Source organism: Loxodonta africana, chromosome 7 (assembly GCF_030014295.1).
Source record: "Loxodonta africana isolate mLoxAfr1 chromosome 7, mLoxAfr1.hap2, whole genome shotgun sequence".
Classification (NCBI taxonomy): Eukaryota; Metazoa; Chordata; class Mammalia; order Proboscidea; family Elephantidae; genus Loxodonta; species Loxodonta africana.
The window spans coordinates 29,885,369-29,909,733 of NC_087348.1; the positions used below are offsets into that span (position 1 = coordinate 29,885,369).

General features: G+C 36.2%; 1 protein-coding gene across 1 annotated transcript; it reads left to right on the plus strand.

Moving 5' to 3' along the window:
* Positions 1 to 7,524: 7,524 nt before the first annotated feature.
* LOC100658277 (olfactory receptor 5T9-like) lies at positions 7,525 to 8,559 on the plus strand. Its single transcript, XM_003423717.4, has one exon. It carries the CDS (start codon positions 7,615 to 7,617, stop codon positions 8,557 to 8,559), a length of 945 nt encoding a protein of 314 aa, XP_003423765.4. The 5' UTR covers positions 7,525 to 7,614.
* Positions 8,560 to 24,365: the final 15,806 nt, after the last annotated feature.

The following is a 24,365-nucleotide window of genomic DNA, read 5'->3' on the forward strand; positions in this document are numbered from 1 at the left end:
GAATAGCTGAAAGTGTAATCTGACCATTAGAATGTCAGTAAATCCCTATTAGTCCTTAAACTACGCCAATCCAGATTTGGCCCACTCGTGTATACATAGAAGGGCCAGATGTGACCACTGGCTGACCTCAAAAGACGATGCAGCAACAGGTGGAACAAATCAGAAGGAAAACCATTATCCAGACCTTAGTCCGAAGCAAGAGGTCCCACAAGAACCACATCACCTCCTATTTCCTGGCCACCTTCTAGAATTTTTCCTCCCCAGTATGCCTGCATGGCTGACTTCTTGCTGCACATATCACATATAAGCCCTGCTTCCCCATTTTCCCCATAACTCCGAGAGTCAAATCTGAGAAACTTCCTCTGAGCTCCTTGCTCTGTGCATTACTATAAAGTTCCTTTCTCTGTCTCAAAGACCAGTGTCCAGATCATTGGCAAGTCTGAGTGCACTGGACAAGGGCTCACCTTCCCAGGTTCATAAAAAAGTGATGCAAATCAAAATAAGTGATAGATATTTCCAGTCTCAAGAGACAAAATCAGCTATAATTTGATCCCAATAATCTTTAAGATTTTTAGGTTACTGGCTTATGTGTTTGTTTTCACTTTATTATGGGTGTGTTTGGATTCACCAGCTTGCAGTTAGAGACATTTGTTTCCCAGTAGAAAACTATTCTGTGGGTCTGACTAAAATAATAGAATAAGAGCAAAAGGGTAAACTCACATTAGAACACTTCCAATGAAATTAAAAATAAATGACTTGATAACTAAATGTAAATAAACAAACCTGTTGTTCTCAAGTGAATTCTCACTCATTGTGGTCCCATATGTGTCAAAGTAGAACTTCCCCGTAGGGTTCTCATTGACCTCTCAGAAGTAGATCACCAAGTCTTTATTCTAAGGCATTTCTGGGTACGTTCTAACCACTAACCTTTCAGATAGCAGTCAAGTGATTAACCATTCGTACCATCCAAAACTCTATTCCAGTGTAGTACATTGGAATAGACTATACAGTTTTGTTCAATGCTAAATATTTTATTAAATTAATTAAGATCAAAATGAGAACTGCAGTGTTTTCAATCTTTTAATTTGGTTTACACATACCCATTTTCTGTAAATAATCACATTGTCTCTTATATTACTTTCATATTGCTGTAACAAATTGCCACACATTTAATGACCAGAAACAATGCAAATGTATTATCTCACAGTTATGGCGATCAGAAGTCCAAAATGAGTCTCATTGCACTAAAAGCAAGGAGTCAGCTAGTGGTATTCCTTCTGGATACCCTAGAGGAGAATGTTTTCTGGCATTTTCAGCCTCTAGAGGCTGAAAATCTTCCTTGGCTACTAGCCCTTACAGTCATCTATTGTATCACTCTCACCTCTCATTCTATCTCCTTCTCATATTCTCCTACACGTCTTTTTGCCTTCTAATAACTCTTGTGATTACATCGGGCCACCTGGACAATCCTTGAATACATTATATCAGAAAATCCCTTTTGCCATGTACATAATACGTTCACAGTTTCTGGGAATTAGGATTTGGACATCTTTGAGTGTTCATGAAGTTGTCTTTCACATCACATTGGAAATTTTTGTGAAGTTAGACAATGTAAAATCTTGCATCTGTCTCATTTAATAGAGATCAGTACAATAGTCCCATTAAAATGTACACAATATATACCTGTTTTACATGATTAAGCTATGAAATTTGTTCTATACGAACTATACACAGTGACCTCTTTGAATTAAGGGTGAATGATAAAATATTTGGCTCAAAGATTGCAGAAAGCGTGTGCCCATATACACATACGCTCACATATCGTTTCTTACACTTCCCTGAGAAATTCAGAATCAAGTCGTATCTGTCAAACACACATTTTAAATGAAGTAAGGTATGAAAAGCAATCTATCTATCAACTCCGGCCTGTTTTGCTCTAAGTTCACCCCATTGGGCATTAACGCTTCCAAACATCCGGGTAATTCCTCTCTGTGTGCTGACGTGGTGCCACGGCATCTTGTGCCTGAGCAGCCACAGCAAAAGCATGGATGTGGTCAGGCAGGATAGGAGATACAAGGCAATCATGAAGCAAGTCCCCATCTGGGCAAACCTGTGAAGGTTGGGAAAGGCTTCATACAGCTGCCACTGGAGGCCACATTTTGCACCGCAGGAGAGGCTAGAACTCTCCCCCAACTCTACCAAGGCAGGGTTATCCTGATGAGACAGCACCCCAAGTGAGTAAACGTTGGCTGGAGCACACAATGAATTCCTCCAGAAGCCTGAGAATAAGAAAAGTCAATAAACTTTTCCAGATTCAGAAAAATCATAAGCATCATTATACAACCTTGCAACCTAAACCCATCTGATTGCAAGTCCTTGTTATTATGTTCGCTAGTTATTTCTTAAGAAATTTAATTGTTTTCAAGGCCTATGATCATGCATCTCATTATATTACATATATCCCAATTCTCTCTGGTTTTAAGGACTTTTCTGCTGCATCAATAACTAAAAAAGAGGAAGAGAGCAATGAACATTATTCAACATTATTTTAATTAAAAAAAAATCAAGGAATTGCAAGGTCTCATAATTTCTATCTAACACATAATAGAGATGTTCTTGTCCCGCAATGTCTAGATAAGCTTGAGGAGCCTCATCTCAGACATCTGCATATTCATAGGCAACAAAAGCACTGCATTAACAACAATTTCTTAACAACCTATTCTAATCAAAAAAGCCAATTGAGCAATAATGGTCACATTCTTCAAGATTAAAAATAGCATACTTTCTAATACATATGTATTTCAAAGATCTAATAGAATTTTGTTACTGAATAATAATGGTTATTAATGTTTACCCAATCACAGATATAATTGATTTAAGACCTGGACTCATGAGATTATGTATGTATGTATGTATGCATGTATTGCTTCTTGGTCACCAATTGATCAATAGGGCTACAAAGAGACAAGTTCTTTCTTGCTGTGGTATTTTCTATTGTAAACATTTTTTCTTATTTTTTGATCCTCTCTCATGATTATTCAATATTATATTATGTCTTCTCTATATAGCTAACATATTTTTGTATTTCTTATCAGCTGAATGATATGACTTTTAATGAACTCAAAATCTATGCCTTATTTACTTCAAATGCAATTTAATTTTAGCAACATAGAAATATCATGAATAGAGATAGATGCCTATAAACCCTTGTGGTATATTCTGGAATTGATATCACAGTTTCACTTCTTATATTTCACTATACATATTATTTTTTGCAATATAAAATTGCCGGTATGAGGACACTGGGTCTCAGAGAAGTTAAGTGCTAACCCACTATCAGAGCTATGATATAAGATTATGTCTAATATCTTAAAATTTATTATCCAATATTAAAGCATATTTTTCCCTAAGGCATCATTTTATATCAGACTCCAAAGAACTTTATTCAGTTAATAAATGTCAAGATTTGGTATATTATTCAAGAACAATGTCCTTCTTTATCATCGAGTAAATCATTATGTTGCTATTTTGAACCAGAAGAGAATTGGGGAATATTCCCCTCTGGGCACCTCCTATGGGTTTCATTAACAGCCAAGCAAGTGGATATAAAAGATCTAAATAAAACATATTTCTGGTGTAGCTAAAGCTGCATTTGCTATTCTACAGGTAAGAGGAAATATCAGATCATTTGCAGAATATTTAGGAGATAGATCTTAGACTATCAAGGTAGAATATGGTGTGAAGTCTCCAGTGTTTAAAACTTTATTTCTTCCCTATTGCATTGGTGATTATTATATATCTGTCAAAATCTGATTTATTCAAATTTCTACCCAATAATATAAAATCCATACTTCCTAGAAAAGTACAGTGAAAGTATGAGCTATAAGCTTATAGAGGTAAATAAGAGACCCCAAATTGAATGTATGCTTTAATTTTCCTGATCGAAGAAAATAGTCCAGTTCAAATAAGATCAGAAGAAAAGCCTAAATTTAATATGTCAATAGAAAGCGAGAATATTTGAATTATTCAAGTGTCTGCAGGCTTATATTTGGGTATAAATAATGAGGGAGAAATAAATAATGGACTTTATTATGCTATCTCTTAAATCTAGAAGTCATGTCAGATTATTACTTCATTCATAATATTTCTCTGGTATTGATGTCTTGAAAGATACCCAAACACTGCAGGAATTGTGTTTGGTTCTGTTTATCATGGGGGCAAGCGGCAGTTGCAGAATTAAGCCATAGTGTAACAGGAGGCAGTAGAAAACCAAAACCAAACACATTGTCAATGAGTAGATTTGGACTCATAGTGACCCTATAGAACAGAGTAGAATTGCCCCATAGAGCTTCAAAAGAGTGACTGGTGGATTTGAACTGCTGACCTTTTGTTTAACAACCAAGGTCTTTAACCACTTCCCCAGGGTTCCAAGAGGTAGTAGAGAAGGATGGAAAGTACACACACTTTTGGACCAGGGAGAGGTTGGACTGAATCTTGATTCTGGTACTTGTTAGTTGTGTGGATTGCTCTAAATACACTACAAAGTAACATGCAGAAAATTCCATTCTCACACCAAGTGCTCAACAAATGATAGCTGTTATTATTTCTCTCCTTTGCATTATAAGTCTTTCAACGTTGGGCCCAAGAGATGTAGAGTTAACTCCTTTCTCTTAAAATGGTGTATTTGGTAGTGACTTTACATTAATTTCTTAAGATTGAGTCTATTAAATTCTTCAATAATCATAATCACTTTCTCTTTACAACTATGACCCGTGTCCAGATGTGCTAACATAGACTTAGTCATACTCAGTATAACTTTTCTTTTGACATATAGCAGAAAAGTGTTTCCAGAGAAGTTTAACTCAAGTGCTTAACATTTCTTTTTTTTTTTTACGATTTTCTTTATAGAATGCCAAATTAAGCCCACTATAATGTAACAAATTTAGTTGTTGTAATCTGTGTGACTTTTATTCTTACCACTGGATCACACAATTCACAAAATTCCTACTCGCTAAAGAATAAGCTTATTTCACATTTATGAAACTTTACTAATAAAAATTGTACCTCTTTTTTTTATATATATGAAAACGCAGAAGAACATGACCAATTCCACCTTTAGAGGACTTTTTAATCATAATATGATTCCTTTGATTTGATCCTGACAAAATGTTTGAGTGCATATTGATATTATTAGTACTTAAATCTCTGAGTACATACATATTTCAGTGTTTTCATTAAAATGTGAATTTTGTGGCCCAAATTTAATTTTTAAAATAAACACATCTTATTACAAAATTTCAATTATATTTATCTGTTTCATTTATAACCAAAAATTGAAATATTTAAAGGAACTCGGTCTGCATGTGTGCATGTGTATGTGTGTTTGTGTGTGTACACGTGTTCAAATTGTGTCTGAATAACTTGGTCATTAAACTTTTTTGTCAATTTAAAGAGGAGTAAACTTTAGAGAGAAAATCTAACATCACACACAGCTTCTAATCATAGGCCTGGGTGACGAGCATGTATTTTCAGATTCTAAATCCTGTGTTATTTACCTTGTACCACTGTGAATTCAGGCACAGTGTTGAACTGATGTCAATAGTTGTATTAGAAATCACCTTTTTCCTTAGACTCCTAAAAATATTTTCTTTAAAATATGACGTGTTGATTTCATTGGTTATTCATCAATGTTTGCATTTGATTTCTATTGAATGTTTTTATCTTATTTACATAAACACTTTTGTCTCAATATCCCGTTATTAATACCCTTGTTCACCTCTGGCCCACCCATGACATTTCTCAAACTAAGAAATCTGCTTAGGAATTTCTATATCAGTGAAACAGCTTTTTTAATAAAACAATATATTTATAAACATTTTATGGTGCTATAGGCACTCAAAAAATTAAGATAATTATATAATAAATGGGTTATGACTTCAAGTCTGTTTTGTCTTAAATTTTTATTTCCAGTACAAATAACTCAATCTAAAACAGATAGTCTTCTCTGTCGAATTATTTGAGTATTTTTTACCATAACTTTATTCTTTATAAAATTCTTAACGAAATGTTTTCTCTAAATACTGACAATTTTTTGAGATAATTCTGACATCTTCCCAAGGATACTACAGATATTTGGATTTGTTCTCCTTTAGTCGCTCTAATCTAAATGTCTCTATCTCTTACCGAGAGACCCTTATCAAAGAGCTAAAACTGTAACTTTATTTGGTTATTAATTTAAATAGTTCACAGATTATTATTTGTAGCAGATTATGTACCCACAAGACTGATTCAAAATTCCTAATCAATTATACAGTAACTTAAGATGAAGTGTGGAGAGAATCAGTAAAAATAAAAATTATAATCAAATAGTTTTATAATATTTGTCCTCCAACCAGGTAACTCTTTGACTTCTATTTGTTTAGCCATGACACCATTCAGAAAATAATTTATTCTTTCTACAATTCATCATTTTCTTTCTTTTTAATCTTAAAACTTGTCTTCTATCTACATGAATGATTTTTTTAAATATTGTTTTATGAACTACTTTAATGCCTATTAATAGTTCAAAAAAAAACATACTTTGCTGTTATTTCACTGAGTCTACAATCAACACTTAAACAAGTATAAAACTTGAAAGGAATTTCCTCATAAGAAAATACTTTGAAATCGTGAATGTCATGATATTTTTTTTTTTTAATTTTTCCAATAATTTCTTACATTTTCACCAGAAATACTTGAGGGGGTAGAAAAACACGTAAATTGCAAAAATACAAATAGTCGAATATGTAGTCAAAAAAGGACAAGACAATATATTGAATTTAAGAAAGATATTTGAATGAAACATAAGCTGTCATATACTTTTTTCTTTCAGTCATAGTGAGTCTTTCCCCAAAAAGCATCTTGATAAAGTCTGTTCTGCAAAACCCAAGAACGACTAATGGAACTGGAGACTATCCAGAGAATACCTCATTAAATATTCCAATACCACTTAGTGCTACTCCATAGTACCAACTCCACTCAAAACATCTTATATTTTAAAAGGTTAAATTTCATTAAGTTATTTTTCTCTTTCAATGTTTATCCCAATCTTGAGAGATAAACATTAATATCCTCATTTTATGGGTGAGAAGATTGTAGCAAATAATTTCACACAATTGCTGAAGAGCTCTGATGTTCTACTCTAAGCCCTGTCTATTGATACGCAATCTTAAGTATTTGCATGTAAGAAGAAAATTTCTTTGAATAAATAATTGCCTTTAATAAATGACCTAGTTAACCCAATTGTTTAGGAAATGACATGATTTCAAAAATGTCTTTTAATAAATAACAGAATGTAATAAATAAACCAGTTATCCCAATTAATTTGAGAATGACATGATATCAACCAAAGACTAAATGTCTTTATCTTCCTTTTGACTCTGCAGAGAGTGGTACTGACTATTCATTGTCTTGTCATTGTCTTAGGCATCACTGCTGAGAAATCATACATTTTTGAAAAATCAGTATGAGGATGGATTTAATATTCCTTTGAGTCACAATATTGTGCATCCCTGTCTTAGAAATACAAACTGTGATTACATAAATATTTTTAAGTCTGTTCCACAAAGTGTCAGCATGAAAAATGACACAGAAGTCAGCACATTTGTACTGAAGGGCTTCACAGACAATCATGAACTTCAGGTCATCTTATTTTTTCTTTTTCTAACAATCTACCTCTTTACTGTGACAGGAAATTTAGGGTTGGTTGTTTTGGTCCTTGGGGATTCCCGGCTCCACAACCCCATGTACTATTTTCTGAGTGTGTTATCTTTCTTGGATGCCTGCTATTCCTCAGTGATTACCCCAAATATGTTAGTAGATTTTATGTCAAAGAATAAAGACATTTCATTCCTTGGATGTGCAACACAAATGTTTCTTGGTATTACTTTTGGGATCACAGAAAGTTTTCTATTGGCGGCAATGGCTTATGATCGCTATGTAGCAATCTACAACCCACTTCTCTATTCAGTTAACATGTCACCCAGAGTCTATGTGTCACTCATCACTGCTTCGTATGTTGGTGGTATTGCACATGCTACTTTACACACAGTGGCAACTTTTAGCCTCTCCTTTTGTGCATCCAATGAAATCAGACATGTCTTTTGTGATATCCCTCCACTCCTTGCTATCTCCTGCTCTGACACTAAAATCAACCAGCTTCTACTCATCTACGATGTGGGTTCTGTTGAGATATTCACCATCCTGATTGTCCTGATCTCCTATGGTTTCATTTTGTTGGCCATTCTGAGAATGCGATGTGCTGAAGGAAGGCGAAAAGTATTTTCCACCTGTGGCTCTCACCTAACTGGAGTGTCAATTTACCATGGAACAATCCTCTTCACGTATGTCAGGCCAAGTTCTAGCTTTTTTTTGGATCATGACGTGATAATGTCAATATTTTACACTGTTGTGATACCCATGCTAAATCCCATTATCTACAGTTTGAGGAACAAAGATGTAAAAGAAGCAATGAAAAAAGTGTTTGGGAGGAATCAGTTTATCAATAAAGTACACTTTTAGAACCAAAATGAAAAAAATCAAGAGTGATGGGTTATGCCTCCATATGAAGAAGATATGACAAAGATCAAATTTTTTTTCAGTTTATTAATGTCTTTCTATTCTTCTTGAAAATTTTGAAATAAAAATCATAGTCAAACCTCAACCTAGGCTGTTTTAACACCTACAGAAAAACTGGGCCATCAGTTTGCTTCTGATTATGTTCATACTGATACAGGTGTATATGTGCGGGTGCACATGGGTATATATACATATACATATACATACACATACACATAATGGTTCTCATACATATACACACACGTATGTATATAATATTTTTATATTATTGTATATTTTGTTCTTTTGCTTATAAATATCAATTGGGACATGGAAAAAACAAAACATACTTATTTAGTATGTTATCATTGTCATTATGTGCCATCGAGTCAGATCCCACTCATAGTGACCATATGTACAACAGAATGAAATACTGCCTGGTTGTGCACCATTCTCACAATCGATGTTATGTTTGAACCCATTGTTGCAGCCACTGTGTCAATCCATCTCTTTGAGGGTATTCCTCTTTTTCACTGACCTTCTACGAAGCATAACTTCCTTCCTCGGGGACTGATCCCTCTTGATAGCATGTAGTACGTATGTCAGTTGAAGACCGTTCATGCTCGTCTTAATGGCCTACGATGGTTACGAGGATATCTGCAACCTCCTGCTTTACATGGTGGTAGTATCGCCACAGATCTGTCTTCTGCTTGTTGTTGTTGTTAGATGACATCAAGACATAGCAACCCAATGTGCAAGAAACGCTAACCCTCTACTTTACCTAGCATGGTGTCTTTCTCCAGGGACTGATCCCTCCTGATAATATGTCCAAAATTTTTGAGACTGAGCCTCACCATTCTTGCTTCTAAGGAGCATTCTGGTTGTACTTTTTCAAGACAAATTTGCTCATTCTTTTGGTAAGTCATGGTACATTCAGTATTCTTTGCTAACCACACATTTCAAAGATGTCAATTCTTCTATCTTCCTAATTCATCGTGCATCTTTTGCTCCCATAGGAGGCTATTGAAAACACAATGGCTTGCATCAGGTGCACCTTAGTCTTCAAGGCAACATCTTTGCTTTTTAACACTTTAAAGAGGTCTTTGGCAGCTGATTTGCCCAACTCAATGGGTGTTTTGATTTCCTTATGAGTGTTGATTGTGAACCCAAGTAAAATGAAATCATTGGCAACTTCAGCCTTTTTTCCATTTATCATGATATTGCTTATTGGTCAGGTTGAGAGAATTTTGTTTTCTTTATGTTGAAGTGCAATCCATACCGAAGGCTGTGGTCTTTCATTTTCATCACTAAGTGCTTAAGGCTCTCTTCACTTTCAGCAAGTAAGGCTGTGCCATCTCCGTAATGAAAGTTGTTAATGAATCTTCCTAAATTTCTGATGATGCATTTTTCTTCTTATAGTCCAGGTTCTCAGATTATTTGCTCAGCACACAGACTGAATAAATATGGTGAAAGGATACAACCCTGAAGCACACCTTCCCGGACTTTAAACCATGCCCCTTGTTCTGTCCAAATGATTGCCTCTTTTTCTATGTACAGATTCCTCATGAGCACAATTAAGTCTTCCTATTTTTTGCAAAGTTATCCATAATTTCTTATGGATATGATCCACTAAGTAGAAGGCCTTTGCATACTCAATAAAACTTAGGTAAATATCATTCTGGTATTCTCTGATTTTAGCCAGGTTCCATCTGACATCAGCAATGATATCCCTGGTTCCATGTTCACATCTGAATACGGCTTGAATTTTTGGCGGTTCCCTGTCGATGTACTACTGCAGCTGCTTTTAATGATCTTTTGCAAGGTTTTACTTGAGTTTTACATTAATGGTAATGTTCGATAATCTCCACATTTGTTGGGATCACCTTTCTTTGAATAGGCATAAAATTGGGTCTCTTGCAGTCAATTGGCCAGGTAGCTGTCGTCCAAATTTCTTGTCATAAAAGAGTAAGCACATCCAGTGCTGCTTCTGTTAGTCGAAACATCAAAACTGGTATTCCGTCATGTCCTGATGCCTTGTTTTTTGCCAATGACTTCAGTGCAGCTTGGACCTGTTCCTTCAGTACCATCAGTTCTTGATCATATACTACCTCCTGAAGTGGTTGAACATTGACCAATTGTGTTTGGCATAGTGGCTTTGCATATTCCTTCCATCTTCTTTTGATACTTACTGCATCGTTAATATTTTCTCCATACAATCCTTCAATATTGCAACTCGAGGCTTGAATTTTTCAGTTATTTCAATTTGAGAAAAGCCAAGCATATTCTTCATTTTCGGTTTTCTAACTCCAGGTCTTTGCACATGTCATAATAATTCTTTACGTTTTTGGAGTCACCTTTTTAAATCTCCTGTTCAGCTCTTTCACGTCATCATTTCTTCCACTTGCTTTAGCTACTAAAAGTTCAAGGACAAGCTCAGAGTCTCTTCTGACATCCATTTAGGTCTCTTCTTTCTCTCCTGTCTTTTTAATGATCTCTGTCTTTCTTCATGTATGATGCCCCTGATGTCATTCCATCAGTTGTCTAGCCTTAGGTCATTAGTGTTCAATGTATCAGATCTATCCTTGAGATGGTCTTTAACTCACATGGGATATACTCAAGATCATATTTCAGCTTTCATGGGCTTGTTGTAATTTTCTTCTGATTTAACTTGAACTTGCATAGGAACAATTGAGGGTCTGTTCTGAAGTCTGTCCCTGGCCTTGTTCTGATTGATCACATTGAACATTCCCATTGTCATTTTCCACACATGTACTTGATTTGATTCTTGTGTATTTCACTTTGGAAGGTCCGTGTGTATAGTCACTGTTTTTGTTGTTGGAAAAAGGTATTTGCAATGAAGAGATTGCTGGTCATGCAATATTCTGTCATGTGATATCCGGCATAATGTCTATACCCAGGGTCATATTTGCCAACTACAAATCCTTCTTCTTTGTTTCCAACTTTGGAATTCCAATCACCAATAATGTTCATTGCATCCTGATTGTATGTTCCATCAATTTCAAACTGCAGAAGCTGGTAAAAATCTTCCATTTCTTCATCTTTGGCCTTAGTGGTTATTGTGTAATTTGAATAATAGTCATATTAACTTGTCTTCCTTGTAGCCATATGGATATTATCCTATCACTGACAGCGGTGTACTTCAGGCTAGATCTTGAAATGTTCTTTTTGATGATGAATGCGATGTCATTCTTCTTTAAGTTGTCATACCCAGCATGGTAGGCCATATGATTGTCTGGTTCATAATGGCCAATACCAGTACATATCAGCTCACTAATGCCTAGGATATCAATCTTTATGGGTTCCACTTCACTTTTGATGATTTCCAATTTCCCTAGATTAATACTTCCTACATTCTAGGTTCCGATTATTAATGGATGTTTGCAGTAGTTTCATCTCCTTTTGGGTATTGCTGCATCCACAGATGAGGGTCCCAAAAGCTTGACTACATCCATGTCACTAAGGTCAACTTTACTTTGAGGAGGCAGTTCTTCCCCAGTTGTATTTTGAGTGCCTTCTGACCTGGGGGGTTCATCCTCCTGAACTATATCAGACAATGTTCCGCTATTATTCAGAAGGTTTTACTGGCTAATTCTTTTGAGAAGTAGTTTACTGGGCCCTTCCTCTTAGTCTGCCTTAGCCTGGAAGCTCAGCTGAAAACTGTCCACTATGAATGTCCCTGTTGGTATTTAAATACCTGTGGCATAGCTTCTAGTATCACAGTAACACTCAAGCCCCCACAGTTTGACAAAGAGACATACACATGGGGGAATATCTCAGTAGAACCCACAGCATAGAAGAATAGAAGCTGTTTGATGTGAGTGTCAGAACAGGAGATAGCAAGGAGTGGAGGGATATCACAAAAGACATGTCTAACTTCATTGGACACACAGATTTAGAGGCTAAAAGTCGCTACTGTGTTTAACGTAGCATGCAAAGTGCCACCACCATGTGAAACAGTCATGAGTGACACATAGACTGTTAAGTGGCACATTAATTGAATACAGAAATATGTTGTAGATTGCTATGTATTGATCATATGCCATTGCCACCAAGAAAACAATTTTGTGGTTCTAAAATTGACAACAAGCAGCATATTTGCAGCACATCCAAGGAATGAAATGGCTTTATCCTCTGACAGAAAATTAACCAACATTTTGGGGGGCAAAAGCTGAAAAACAGCAGGCAACCAAGAATGATATCACACTCAGAAATAGTGCACGTGGTTGTGGAGTCAGGAACCTATCATGACTAATAAAACCAGTCCCATATCTTCCACCAGAATAAAAATACAGACTACAAGAAATGATAAAAAGAGATAAAATTATAGCTCAAGGTCATCTGTGAAGACCAGCAATGTAAACACAGTGAATTTAGTGTTGCTCTCCAAAAGAATCTTGTATGGATCCTGTCATGATGACAGCACTGGCATTTCATTTGATATTTATAGAGTCTAAATAAAATTGGGTTCTTTTGTTGGTGTAAAGAATTAACACATTTGCTGCTAATTGAAAGGCCAGTGCATCAATTCTACTCAGAGAAATCTCAGAAGAAAGAACTGATAATCTACTATAGAAAATCAGCCTTTGAAAACCCTATGGAGCACAGTACTACTCTGACACACTTGGGATCTCCTTGAGCTGGAATCTACTAGGCAACTAGATAGCAACTGGTACTTACAATACTCTGTGAAACAGAGTGCACTCAATTACATCTTCAAGTTTGTTTCTGAGAGGGGCATAATAATATCCTAGGCAACGATGGGGCTAAAAACCAAAAATCAAATCCATTGCTGTCTGTTGAATCTAACCCTTAGTGACCCCGTATGACAGATAGAACTGCCCCATAGGGTTTCCATCTCTGTCACTACATTCTGCCTTTGGGCATGTCAGAAAAATAATAGTGTCTTTTGCTTAAATTCTCTGGATATTCTTGGTGATGTAATTTTCAGGCAACCCTTGATGACCTGCTCTTGTCTGTAGAGCAAGAATGTGATTTAATGAATGAAAGTATATTTTATACCAAATCTGGTCCTGTGAGAGCAATGATCTTCTTCACTATAGGGAAATGGAGAATTTATAGAGGAGGAAATCTTCTTCAAACAGGCATTCCTGTTAGCTAATCTTTAAGGAAATCAGAGCTGTTAGTGTTTATGACAGAGTTCATGATTGACGCAAATGTTTAAAACACTTGGCTGCTAATCGAAAGTTTAGAGAATGAAGTCCACCCAAGGTTCCTCAGAAGAAAGGCCTGGTGATCTACTTCTGAAAAATCAGCCACTGAAACTTTATGGAACACAGTTCTGCTCTGACACACATGGCGTTGCCATGAGACAGAGTCGACTAGACGATAAATGGTTGGCTGTGTTTATGACTAGTTGATTTCACTTCAAGAGGCTGTAGAGACTAAGCCAATAAATAAATAAATAAATAAAAACATTGGCTTCTAGTCAATTTCGAGTCATAGTGACCACAAAGGATCGAGTAGAACTGTCCCACAGGGTTTCCAAGGAGATGTTGGTGGATTTGAACTGCTGAATTTTAGCAGCCAAGCTCTTAACCACTGTGCCATCAGGGCTCCCTATAGAGGCTAAAACCAAAATATCAAATCTATTGCCATCCAGTCGATTTTGACTTGTAGAGACTCTGCAGGAGAGAGTAGAACTGTCCCATAGGGTTTCTAAGAAAGGCTGGTAGATTTGAACTGCCAATCTTTCAGTTAACAGCTGAGCTCTTAACCACTGTGCCACCAGGGCCCCCTATAGAGGCTATGAACAAGAAAACATAGATTCTATTTTTTTTTTTTTAACAAAACATGTTCCATCAGTATGACTAAAAATATATCAGTTCATCAACTCTGATACAGTCACAAAGTCAGGAAACAAAAAGGACCAGGTATCCATCAGAACAATACTACAAACACTAGGCTTCAGAAGAAAGAATTCCATGATAGCAGCTACCACATATTATTAAGTGGATTTAAGGGGTTAGGAATTTTGTCTGCATTGCTGTACTGTCTTAGTTATCTAGTGCTGCTGTAACAGAAATACTACAAGTGGATGAACTTAACAAAGAAACTTTTTTCTCACAGCCTAGTAGGATAAAAGGGCATCAGCTCCCGGGGAAAGCTTTCTCTCTCTGTCTGCTCTGGAGGAGGGTCCCTCTTGTCAGTCTTCCCCTGGACTAGAAGCTTCTCTACACAGGAACCCCTAGTCCAAAGAATGTGCTCTGCACCTGGTGTTTCTTTCTTGGTGGTATGAGCAGCTCAGCTCCCTGTGCCCTTTGTTTCTCAGCCATCAGGCCGCACACCCACATCTGACATACTGGAGCAAGTGTTCCAAAGCTCAGTAATTTCACCAATAAATACTCGGAGGCACCCCACTCCACCAAGAAGCCTCCTGAGCACAGGCACTCAGCTCTGTCAATCTGTGGGTCAGCTCCAACACCGTGTGGCACTGGACTTCTGGTTCTGTTGCTGCCAGTTCACTGTTGCTGCCAGTCCTCTGTTGCTGCTTTTCACCATCTGCACCTTCTCTGTTGTTAATAGTTCTCCTCACTTCCTTCTGAGTCTTCTATTCATTCACAATTTCAAAACCAGTTCCACATTTTAGGTATCTGTTAGAGCATCACCCCACTCTCTCGGTCACAAATTCTGTCTTAGTTATCTAGTGCTGGTATTACAGAAATACCAAAAGTGAATGGCTTTAATACAGAGAAATTTATTTTCTCAAGTCTAGTAGGCTACGGTTCAAATTCAGAACATTAGCTCCAGGGGAATTCTTCCTCTCCCTGTTGGCTCTGTAAGAAGGTCCTCCTTGTCAATCTTTCCCTGGGCTAGGAATATCTCTGCACAGAAATCCCCATTCTGTGTCTGAAAGGACATGCCCTGCTCCTGATCCTTCTTTCTTGCTGGTGTAAGGTCCCCTCGCTCTGCTTGCTTCCCTTTCCATTTATCTCTTATAAAAGGTGGTGCAGGCCACCCTCCAGGGAAACTCTCTTTACACTGAATCAGGCATGTGACCTTAGTAAGGGTATTACAATCCCACCCTAATCCTCTTTACATAAAATTGCAATCACAAAATGCTGAACAACCACACAATACTGGAAATCATGGCCAAACTAATTTGACACATATTTTGGGGGGACACAATTCAATCCATGACATGTATGTACATAGCACTCTGAAAACTAAATAATTTAGTGTTGTTTTATAGATGAGAGAAAGAACTGAAGCCTAGCTAGACATAAACTTGACCAAGGTCACACAGATAGTTACTAGTCAAGCGAAGATTCACATCAGATTGGACCATATTAGAATCCTGTGGTGCCATGTCATTACTCTGGAATCATCGGCCCCAAAAGTAATACAAAAATAACATTCTCATATAAACGAATTAATTTTAAGATCATCTATCTTTAAGAGACATGAAATTGGAAAATGTATATATACCGAAAATGACTTCAAGAGAAAAATAAGTTTTAAAACAGTTTATATCTCACCATAAGAAAAAAAAATTAATCACAAATTAAGCATATAAACAAATGCTGGTTGAAATTTCAATTTCTTTGTTCTAATAATTTCTAGGACTTTTAAATTTGTTCCTGTGTTTAGGTGCATGGAGTCAATTTTAACTCATAGTGACTCTGAGTACAATAGAAGGAAACACTGACCACTCCTGGTCCATCCTCACAATCATTGTTTTTTGTTTTTTGTTCTTTTGCTTGTTTTAATAATTTTTATTGTGCCTTAAGTGAAAGTTTACAAATCAAGTCAGTCTCTCACACAAAAACTTATGTACATTTTGCTACATACTCCTAATTACTCTCCCCCTAATGAAACAGCCCGCTCCCTCCCTCCACTCTCTCTTTTTGTGTCCATTTTGCCAGCTTCTAAGCCCCTCTACCCTCTCATCTCCCCTCCAGGCAGGAGATGCCAACATAGTCTCAATTGTCCACCTGACCCAAGAAGCTCACTCCTCACCAACATCCCTCTCCAACCCATCGTCCAGTCCAATCCATGTCTGAAGAGTTGGCTCCGGGAATGGTTCCTGTCGGGGACCAACAGAAGATCTGGGGGCCGTGACCATCAGCATACTTCTAGTCTCAGTCGGACCATTAAGTCTGGTCTTTTTATGAGAATTTGCAGTCTGCAACCCACTGCTCTTCTGCTCCCTCAGGGGTTCTTTGTTGTGTTCCCTGTAAGGGCCGTCATCAGTTGTAGCCGGGCACCATCTAGTTCTTCTGGTCTCAGACTAATGTAATCTCTGGTTTATGTGGCCCTTTCTGTCTCTTGGGCTCGTTATTACCTTGTGTCCTTGGTGTTCTTCGTTCTCCTTTGATCCAGGTGGGTTGAGACTCGTTGATGCATCTTAGATGTTCGATGGCTAGCAGTTAAGACTCCAGAAGCTACTTTTCAAAGTGGGATGCATGATGTTTTCTTAATAGATTTTATTATGCCAATTGGCTTAGATGTCCCCTGAAACCATGGTCCCCAAACCCCTGCCCTTGCTACAGTGGCCTTCAAAGCATTCCGTTTATTCAGGAAACTTCGTTGCTTTTGGTTTAGTCCAATTGTGCTCACTTCCCCTGATTGTGTATTGTATTTCCCTTCACCTAATGTAGTTCTTATCTACTATCTAATTAGTGAATTTCCCTCTCCCATCTTCCTCCCTCCCCCGTCTCGTAACCATAAAAGAATGTTTTCTTCTCAGTTTAAACTATTTCTCAAATTCTTATAATAGTGGTCTTATACAATATTTGTCCTTTTGCAACTGACTCATTTCACTCGGCATAGTGCCTTCCAGGTTTCTCCATGTTATGAAGTGTTTCACAAATTTCTCACTGTTCTTTATCGATGCGTAGTATTCCATTATGTGAATATACCATAATTTATTTATCCATTCATTCACTGATGGGCACCTTGGTTGGTGCTAACATTTTTCTATTGTAAACAGTGCAGCGATAAACATAGGTGTGTATATATCTGTTTGTGTAAAGTCTCTTATTTCTCTAGGATATATTCCAAAGAGTGGGATTGCTGAATCGTGTGGTAGTTCTATTTCTAGCTTTTTAAGGAAGTGCCAAATCGATTTCCAAAGTGGTTGTACCATTCTACATTCCCACCAGCAGTGTAGAAGTGTTCCAATCTCTCCACACCCTCTCCAACATTTATTCTTTGTGCTTTTTGTATTAATGCTGGCCTTATTGGAGTCAGATGAAATCTCATTGTAGTTTTGTTTTGCATTTCTTTAATGGCTAATGATCATCAGCATTTCCTCATGTATCTGTTAGCTACCTGAATGACTTCTTTAGTGAAGTGTCATTCATATCTTTTGCCCATTTTTTAATTGGGTTATTTGTCTTTCTGTAGTTGAGTTTTTGCAGTATCATGTAGATTTTAGAGATCAGGCACTGATCAGAAAGGTCATAGCTAAAAAGTTTCCCAGTCTGTAAGTAGTCTTTTTATTCTTTCGGTGAAGTATTTGGATGAGCATAGGTGTTTGATTTTTAGGAGCTCCCAGTTATCTAGTTTTTCTTCTGCATTCTGAATCATGTTTTATAGTGTTTATGCCATGTGTAAGGGCTACTAACATCATCCCTATTTTTTCTTCCATGATCTTTATCTTTTTAGATTTTGTATTTAGGTCTTTGATCCATTTTGAGTTTGTTTTTGTGCATGGTGTGAGGTATGGGTCTTGTTTCATTGTTTTACAGATGGATATCCAATTATGCCAGCACCATTTGTTAAAAAGACTGTCTTTTCCCCCATTTAACTGCTTTGGGGCCTTTGTCAAATATCAGCTGCTCATACGTGGATGGATTTATGTCTGGATTCTCAATTCTGTTCCATTGGTCTCTGTATCTATAGTTGTACTAGTACAAGGCTATTTTGAGTGCTGTGGCGGTATAATAGGTTCTAAAAGCAGGTAAAGTAAGGCCTCCTACTTTGTTCTTTTTCAGTAATCCCTTACTTATCCGGGGCCGCTTTCCCTTCCATAAGAAGTTGGTGATTTGTTTGTCCATCTCATTAAAGAATGTCTTTGTAATTTGGATTGAAATTGCATTAAATGTATAGATTGGTTTTGGTAGAATAGACATTTTTATAATGTTAAGACTCCCTATCCACAAGCAAGGTATGTTTTTCCACTATGTAAGTCTCTTTTGGTTTCTGGCAGAAGTGTATTGTACTTTTCTTTGTATAGGTCTTTTACATCTCTGGTAAGATTTATTCCTAAGTATTTTATCTTCTTGGGGGCTACTGTAAATGGTATTGATTTGGTGATTTCCTCTTCAATGTTCTTTTTGTTGGTGTAGAGGAATCCAAATGATTTTTGTATGTTTATCTTGTATCCCGATACTCTGCTGAACTCTACTCTTAGTTTCAGTAGTTTTCTGGAGAATTCCTTTGGTTTTTCTGTGTATAAGATCATGTCATCTGAAAATAGAGATACTTTTACTTCTTCCTTGCCAATCTGGATGCTCTTTATTCCTCTATCTAGCCAAATTGCTCTGGCTAGGACCTCCAACACAATGTTGAATAAGAATGGCCATGAAGGGCAGCCTTGTCTGGTTCCCGATCTCAGTTGGAATGCTTTCAGGCTCTCTCCATTTAGGGTGATGTTGGCTGTGAGCTTTGTATAAATGTCCTTTATTATGTTGAGGAATTTTCCTTTTATTCCTATTTTGCTGAGAGTTTTATCATGAATGGGCGTTGAACTTTGTCAAAGGCTTTTTCTATGTCAATTGACAAAATCGTGTGTTTCTTTTCTTTTGTTTTCTTTATGTCATGGATTACATTAATTGTTTTTCTGATGTTGAACCATCCCTGCATACTTGCTATGAATCCCACTTGGTCATGGTGAATTCTTTTTTTGATATGTTGTTGAATTGTATTGGCTAGAATTTTTTGAAGATTTTTGCATCTAACTTCATGAGGTATATAGGTCTATAATTTTCTTTTTTTGTGGTGTCTTTACCGAGTTTTGGAATCAGTGATATGGTTGCGTCATAGAATGAGTTTGGGATTATTCCGTTCTTTTCAATGCTCTGAAATACCTTTAGTAGTGGTGGTGTTAACTCTTCTCTGAAAGTTTGGTAGAACTCTGCAATGAAGCTGTCTGGGCCAGGGCTTTTTTTTTTGTTGGGAGTTTTTTTATTACAATTTCAATCTCTTTTGTTATGGGTTTATTTAGTTGTTCTACCTCTGTTTCTGTTAGCTTATGTAGGTGGTTTGTTTCTAGGAATTCATGCATTTCTTCTAGGTTTTCAAATTGTTTGAGTACAATTTTTCATAGTCATCTGATATGATTCTTCTAATTTCAGTTGGGTCTGTTGTAATATCGCCCATCTCATTTCTTATTTGGGTTATTTGCTTCCTCTCCTATTTTTCTTTTCTAAGTTTGGTCAATGTTTTTTCAATTTTGTTGATTTTTTTCAAAGAACCAGTTTTTGGTCTTGTTAATTCTTTCAATTGTTTTTGTTTTGTATTTCATTTAGTTCTGTTCTAATTTTTATTATTTGTTTTCTTCTGGTGCCTGAGGGTTTCTTTTGTTGCTCTCTTTCTATTTGTTCAAATTATAGGGATAATTCTTTTATTTTGGCCCTTTCTTCTTTTTGGATGTGTGCATTTATTGATGTAAATTTGCCTCTGAGCACTGCTTTTGCTGTGTCCCAAAGGTTCTGATAGGAAGTGTTTCCATTCTCGTTAGATTCTATGAATTTCTTAATTCCATCCATAATGCCTTCTATAATCCACACTTTTTTGAGCATGGTAGTGTTCAGTTTCCAAGTGCTCGATTTCTTTTCTCTGCTTTTTCTGTTATTGATTTGCACTTTTATGGCCTTATAGTCAGAGAAGATGCTTTGTAATATTTCAGTGTTTTGTATTCTGTTAAGGCTTGCTTTATGACCTAATATGTGGTCTATTCTAGAGAATGTTCCACGTGCACTAGAAAAGAAGTATATTCGCCTGCTGTTCGGTGGAGTGTTCTGTATATATCTATGAGATCAAGTTGGTTGATTGTGGCATTTAGATCTTCTGTGTCTTTACTGACCTTCTTCTGGATGTCCTATCCTTCACCAAAAGTGGTGTGTTGAAACCTCCTGCTATCATCGTGGAGCTGTCTATGTCACTTTTTGATGCTGATAGAGTTTGTTTTATGTATCTTGCAGCCCTGTCGTTGGGTGCATAAATATTTAAGATGGTTATATATCCTTGGTGTATTGTCCCTTTAATCATTATATCGTGTCCTTCCTTATCCTTTATGATGGATTTAACTTTAAAGCCTGTTTTTTCAGAAATTAATATTGCCAGTCCTGCTCTTTCTTGATTGTTGTTTGCTTGATATATTTTTTTCCATCCTTTGAGTTTTAGTTTGTTTGTATCCCTAAATCTAAGGTGTGTCTCTTGTAGGCTGCATATAGTCAGATAGTGTTTTTTTTTAATCCATTCTGCCACTCTCTGTCTCTTTATTGGTGCATTTAATACATTTACATTCAGCATAATTATGGATAGGTATAAATTTAGTGCTATCATTTTGATGTCTTTTTTTGTGTGTTGATGGCAGTTTCTTTTTCCCACTTAATTTTATGTACAGAGTAGATTATCTTCATATATTGTCCTTTCCTCATATTTGTTGTTGTTGATTTTGTTTCTGCTGAGTTTCTATTTTTTTCTTGTATTTTATTTTGATGAGTAGGATAGTTTGTCTCCTTTGTGGTTACCTTATTATTTACCTCTATTTTTTCTAAATTTAAACCTAACTTTTATTTCTTTGTATCATTGTATCTTCCTCTCCATATGGAAGATCTATGATTACATTCCTTAAAAAATTAATGTTGTCTTCTTTTATATAATAACACCACTGTATTCTGTTTTGAGTTTTTTGTTGTTGTTGTTGTTTGTTTGTTTTTAGCCTTACTTTGTTTTTTTGATTCCTTTTTAGTCTGGGTTAACATCTGATTGCTTGCCCAGTGTTCTAGTCTTGGTTCAATACATGATATTTTTTATTTTCTAACCAAAGAACTCCCTTTAGGATTTCTTGTAGTTTTGGTTTCATTTTTATGAATTCCCTAAACTTCTGTTTATCTGGAAATGTCCTAATTTCACCTTCATATTTAGGAGACAGTTTTGATGGATATGTGATTCTTGGGAGGCAATTTTTTTCCTTCGATTTTTTAAATATGTCATCCCATTGCCTTCTTGCCTGCATGGTTTCTGCCGAGTAGTCTAAGCTTATTCTTATTGGCTGTCCTTCATAGGTGACTTTTTGTTTATCCCTAGCTGGTCTTAAAATTCTCTCTTCATCTTTCGTCTTAGCAAGTTTGATTATGCCTTGGTAACTTTCTTTTAACATCTACCTTATGTGGAGTTTGATGATCATCTTGGATAGATATCTTCTCATCTTTCAGAATATCAGGGAATTTTCTGCCAACAAATCTTCTACAACTCTCTCTGTATTTTCTGTTACCCCTCCCTGCTCTGGTACTCCAGTCACTCATAGGTCATTTCTCTTGATAGAGTCCCACATGCTTCCTAAGGTTTCTTCATTTTTTTTAATTCTTTTATCTGACTTTTCTTCAAATATATTAGTGCCAATTGATTTATCTTCAAACTCAGAAATTCTAACTTCTACTTGCTCATTTCAGCTCCTCTGACTTTTTATTGAGTTGTCTACTTCTGCAATTTTATTGTTAATCTCCTGAATTTCTGCTTGCTGTCTGTCTATGGATTTTTCTGGCTTATTACCTTTTTCATTATGTTCCTGAATAATCTTTCTAATTTCTTCAATTGCTTTATCTGTGTGTTCCTTGGTCCGTTCTGCATGTTGCCTCATTTCCTTCCTGATGTTTTGAAGGGTTTTGTATATTAACCTTTTGTATTCTGGCTCTGGTAATTCCAGGAATGCACTTTCACCTAGAAGATCCCTGGATTCTGGGTTTTTTTTTTTTTTTTTAATGTGACTTGATATTGACTTTTGTCTCTGAGCCATTTTTAAGTTATTGTATTTGTCTAAGCTTGCTTATTGTGTTGTAGCTTCTTGGTTTGTTTTGTTTTGATATACCAGAATGGGTTGCTTCAGTGAGCTAGCTTGATTATTTTCACTTTTGGAGTGCTGGCATCCTGACCCCAGATGGCTAGAGCTCTTATCAGGTATATCAGTCTAGGAGTCCATTCACTTTTTCTTGTATGAATTCAACTCAGGTGTCTGTATTTACCAGATAGTCTTAATCTAGGCAGAGTTACCGCTAAAAAAAAAATATCAGCTGTAATGATTTGTGATAGTGTTCTGTAGCATCTGGAACAAAAAAATTGAAAGACACTAAATGCCATCTACCAATGAGAGTAATGATAACTTGAGAAATTCAAATTGTATCCATGCTGATATCAATGCTGAAATATTTCTTAAGTGTTTTGAGATCTTGGTCTAATTATAACCTACCTTTGGCACATTCTTATATTCTTAGCAGTTTGGTGTACAAAGAATGGATGTAATTATGGGCCCTAATTTCTTCCATTGTGATCTAAACCCATGGAGATGGAATGATATCAGACAGAAAAAGTATAAATTGTTCCCTTTTCACAATCTAAAGAAGTGAATATGATGATATTTGATAACACAGCAATAACTTCTTGAAATTAAATATACATACACATGTGTATATATATATGCACACACGCATATATGTGTGTATGTGTACATAAATGTTGAAGCATACACACATCTACCTCTTACACAGTAGCAAGTAGGAACTTTATATAAGTAAAAAATGAAATATTGCCTGTTAAAACGTGTTTTTCATATAAAAGTAGTTCAAATTAAATAAATTTAAGAACAAATAAGTAAATAATAGTACTATAAGTATAAAAATATGGCAAAAACTTTAAAGACATTTTCTAAATATTGTAGTTTGGGAATCTAATCTCCTGAACTATATAGAATAAAGAACCCTCATTCCAGGGAGTACATGTTGCCTTAGTATGAAGAGAAATGCTTTCTGCTTTAAAACTGGCAGAATTTCATGGATGTTTTAGAAGGCACTCTATACCAGATAAGTGACACGGTGGTTAAAGGCTTGGCTGCTAACTAAAAAGTCAGCAGTGTTGAACCCACAAACCACTCTGCAGGAGAAAGATGTGGCAATCTCCTTCCATAAAGATCATAGCCTTGGAAACCCTGTGGGACAGTTCTACTCTGTCCTACAGGGTCACTATGTGTCAAAATCGACTCAACAGCAAAGATTTGGTTTAATTTTTGGTGTATGCTAGATATGAAACTTCTTAAGTGTTCCTGAAACATAAGATTCTACATTTCTGAGAAAGAGCTACAAAACTACTCAGAGTTGATAAAACTGAAATTTTGTCCCCTTTCTTGATTTTTGTATTGCCCAGGGTCATAAATTTTAGGATGAAAAGAGTCTTTGATGCCAACAGTTAGTCTCTATGTCCTGGTGGCCACTGAGAGCTCATACTTAGAAGTAATTTTTGTACTTAGTGCAAAATACCTCCAAATAAAACTTTCCATCGGGTCAATTCTGACTCAAAGCTACCCGATAGGACAGAGTAGAAGAACTACCACATATAGTTTCCAAGAAGCGCCTGGTGGATTTAAACTGCTGATCTTTTGGTTAGCAGCACTAGCTCTTAACCACACCACCAGGGTTTCCACCTCCAAATAAGTTAAATGGAAGTATACTCTTGAAATCAACTCAAAAACTCTTTAATAATTAGCTGGCAGTATCATTTCTTTCTTT

Bases quoted from the DNA above. Each gene is read 5' to 3' on its own strand.
- LOC100658277 (XM_003423717.4), top strand. From the start codon at position 7,615: ATGAAAAATGACACAGAAGTCAGCACATTTGTACTGAAGGGCTTCACA.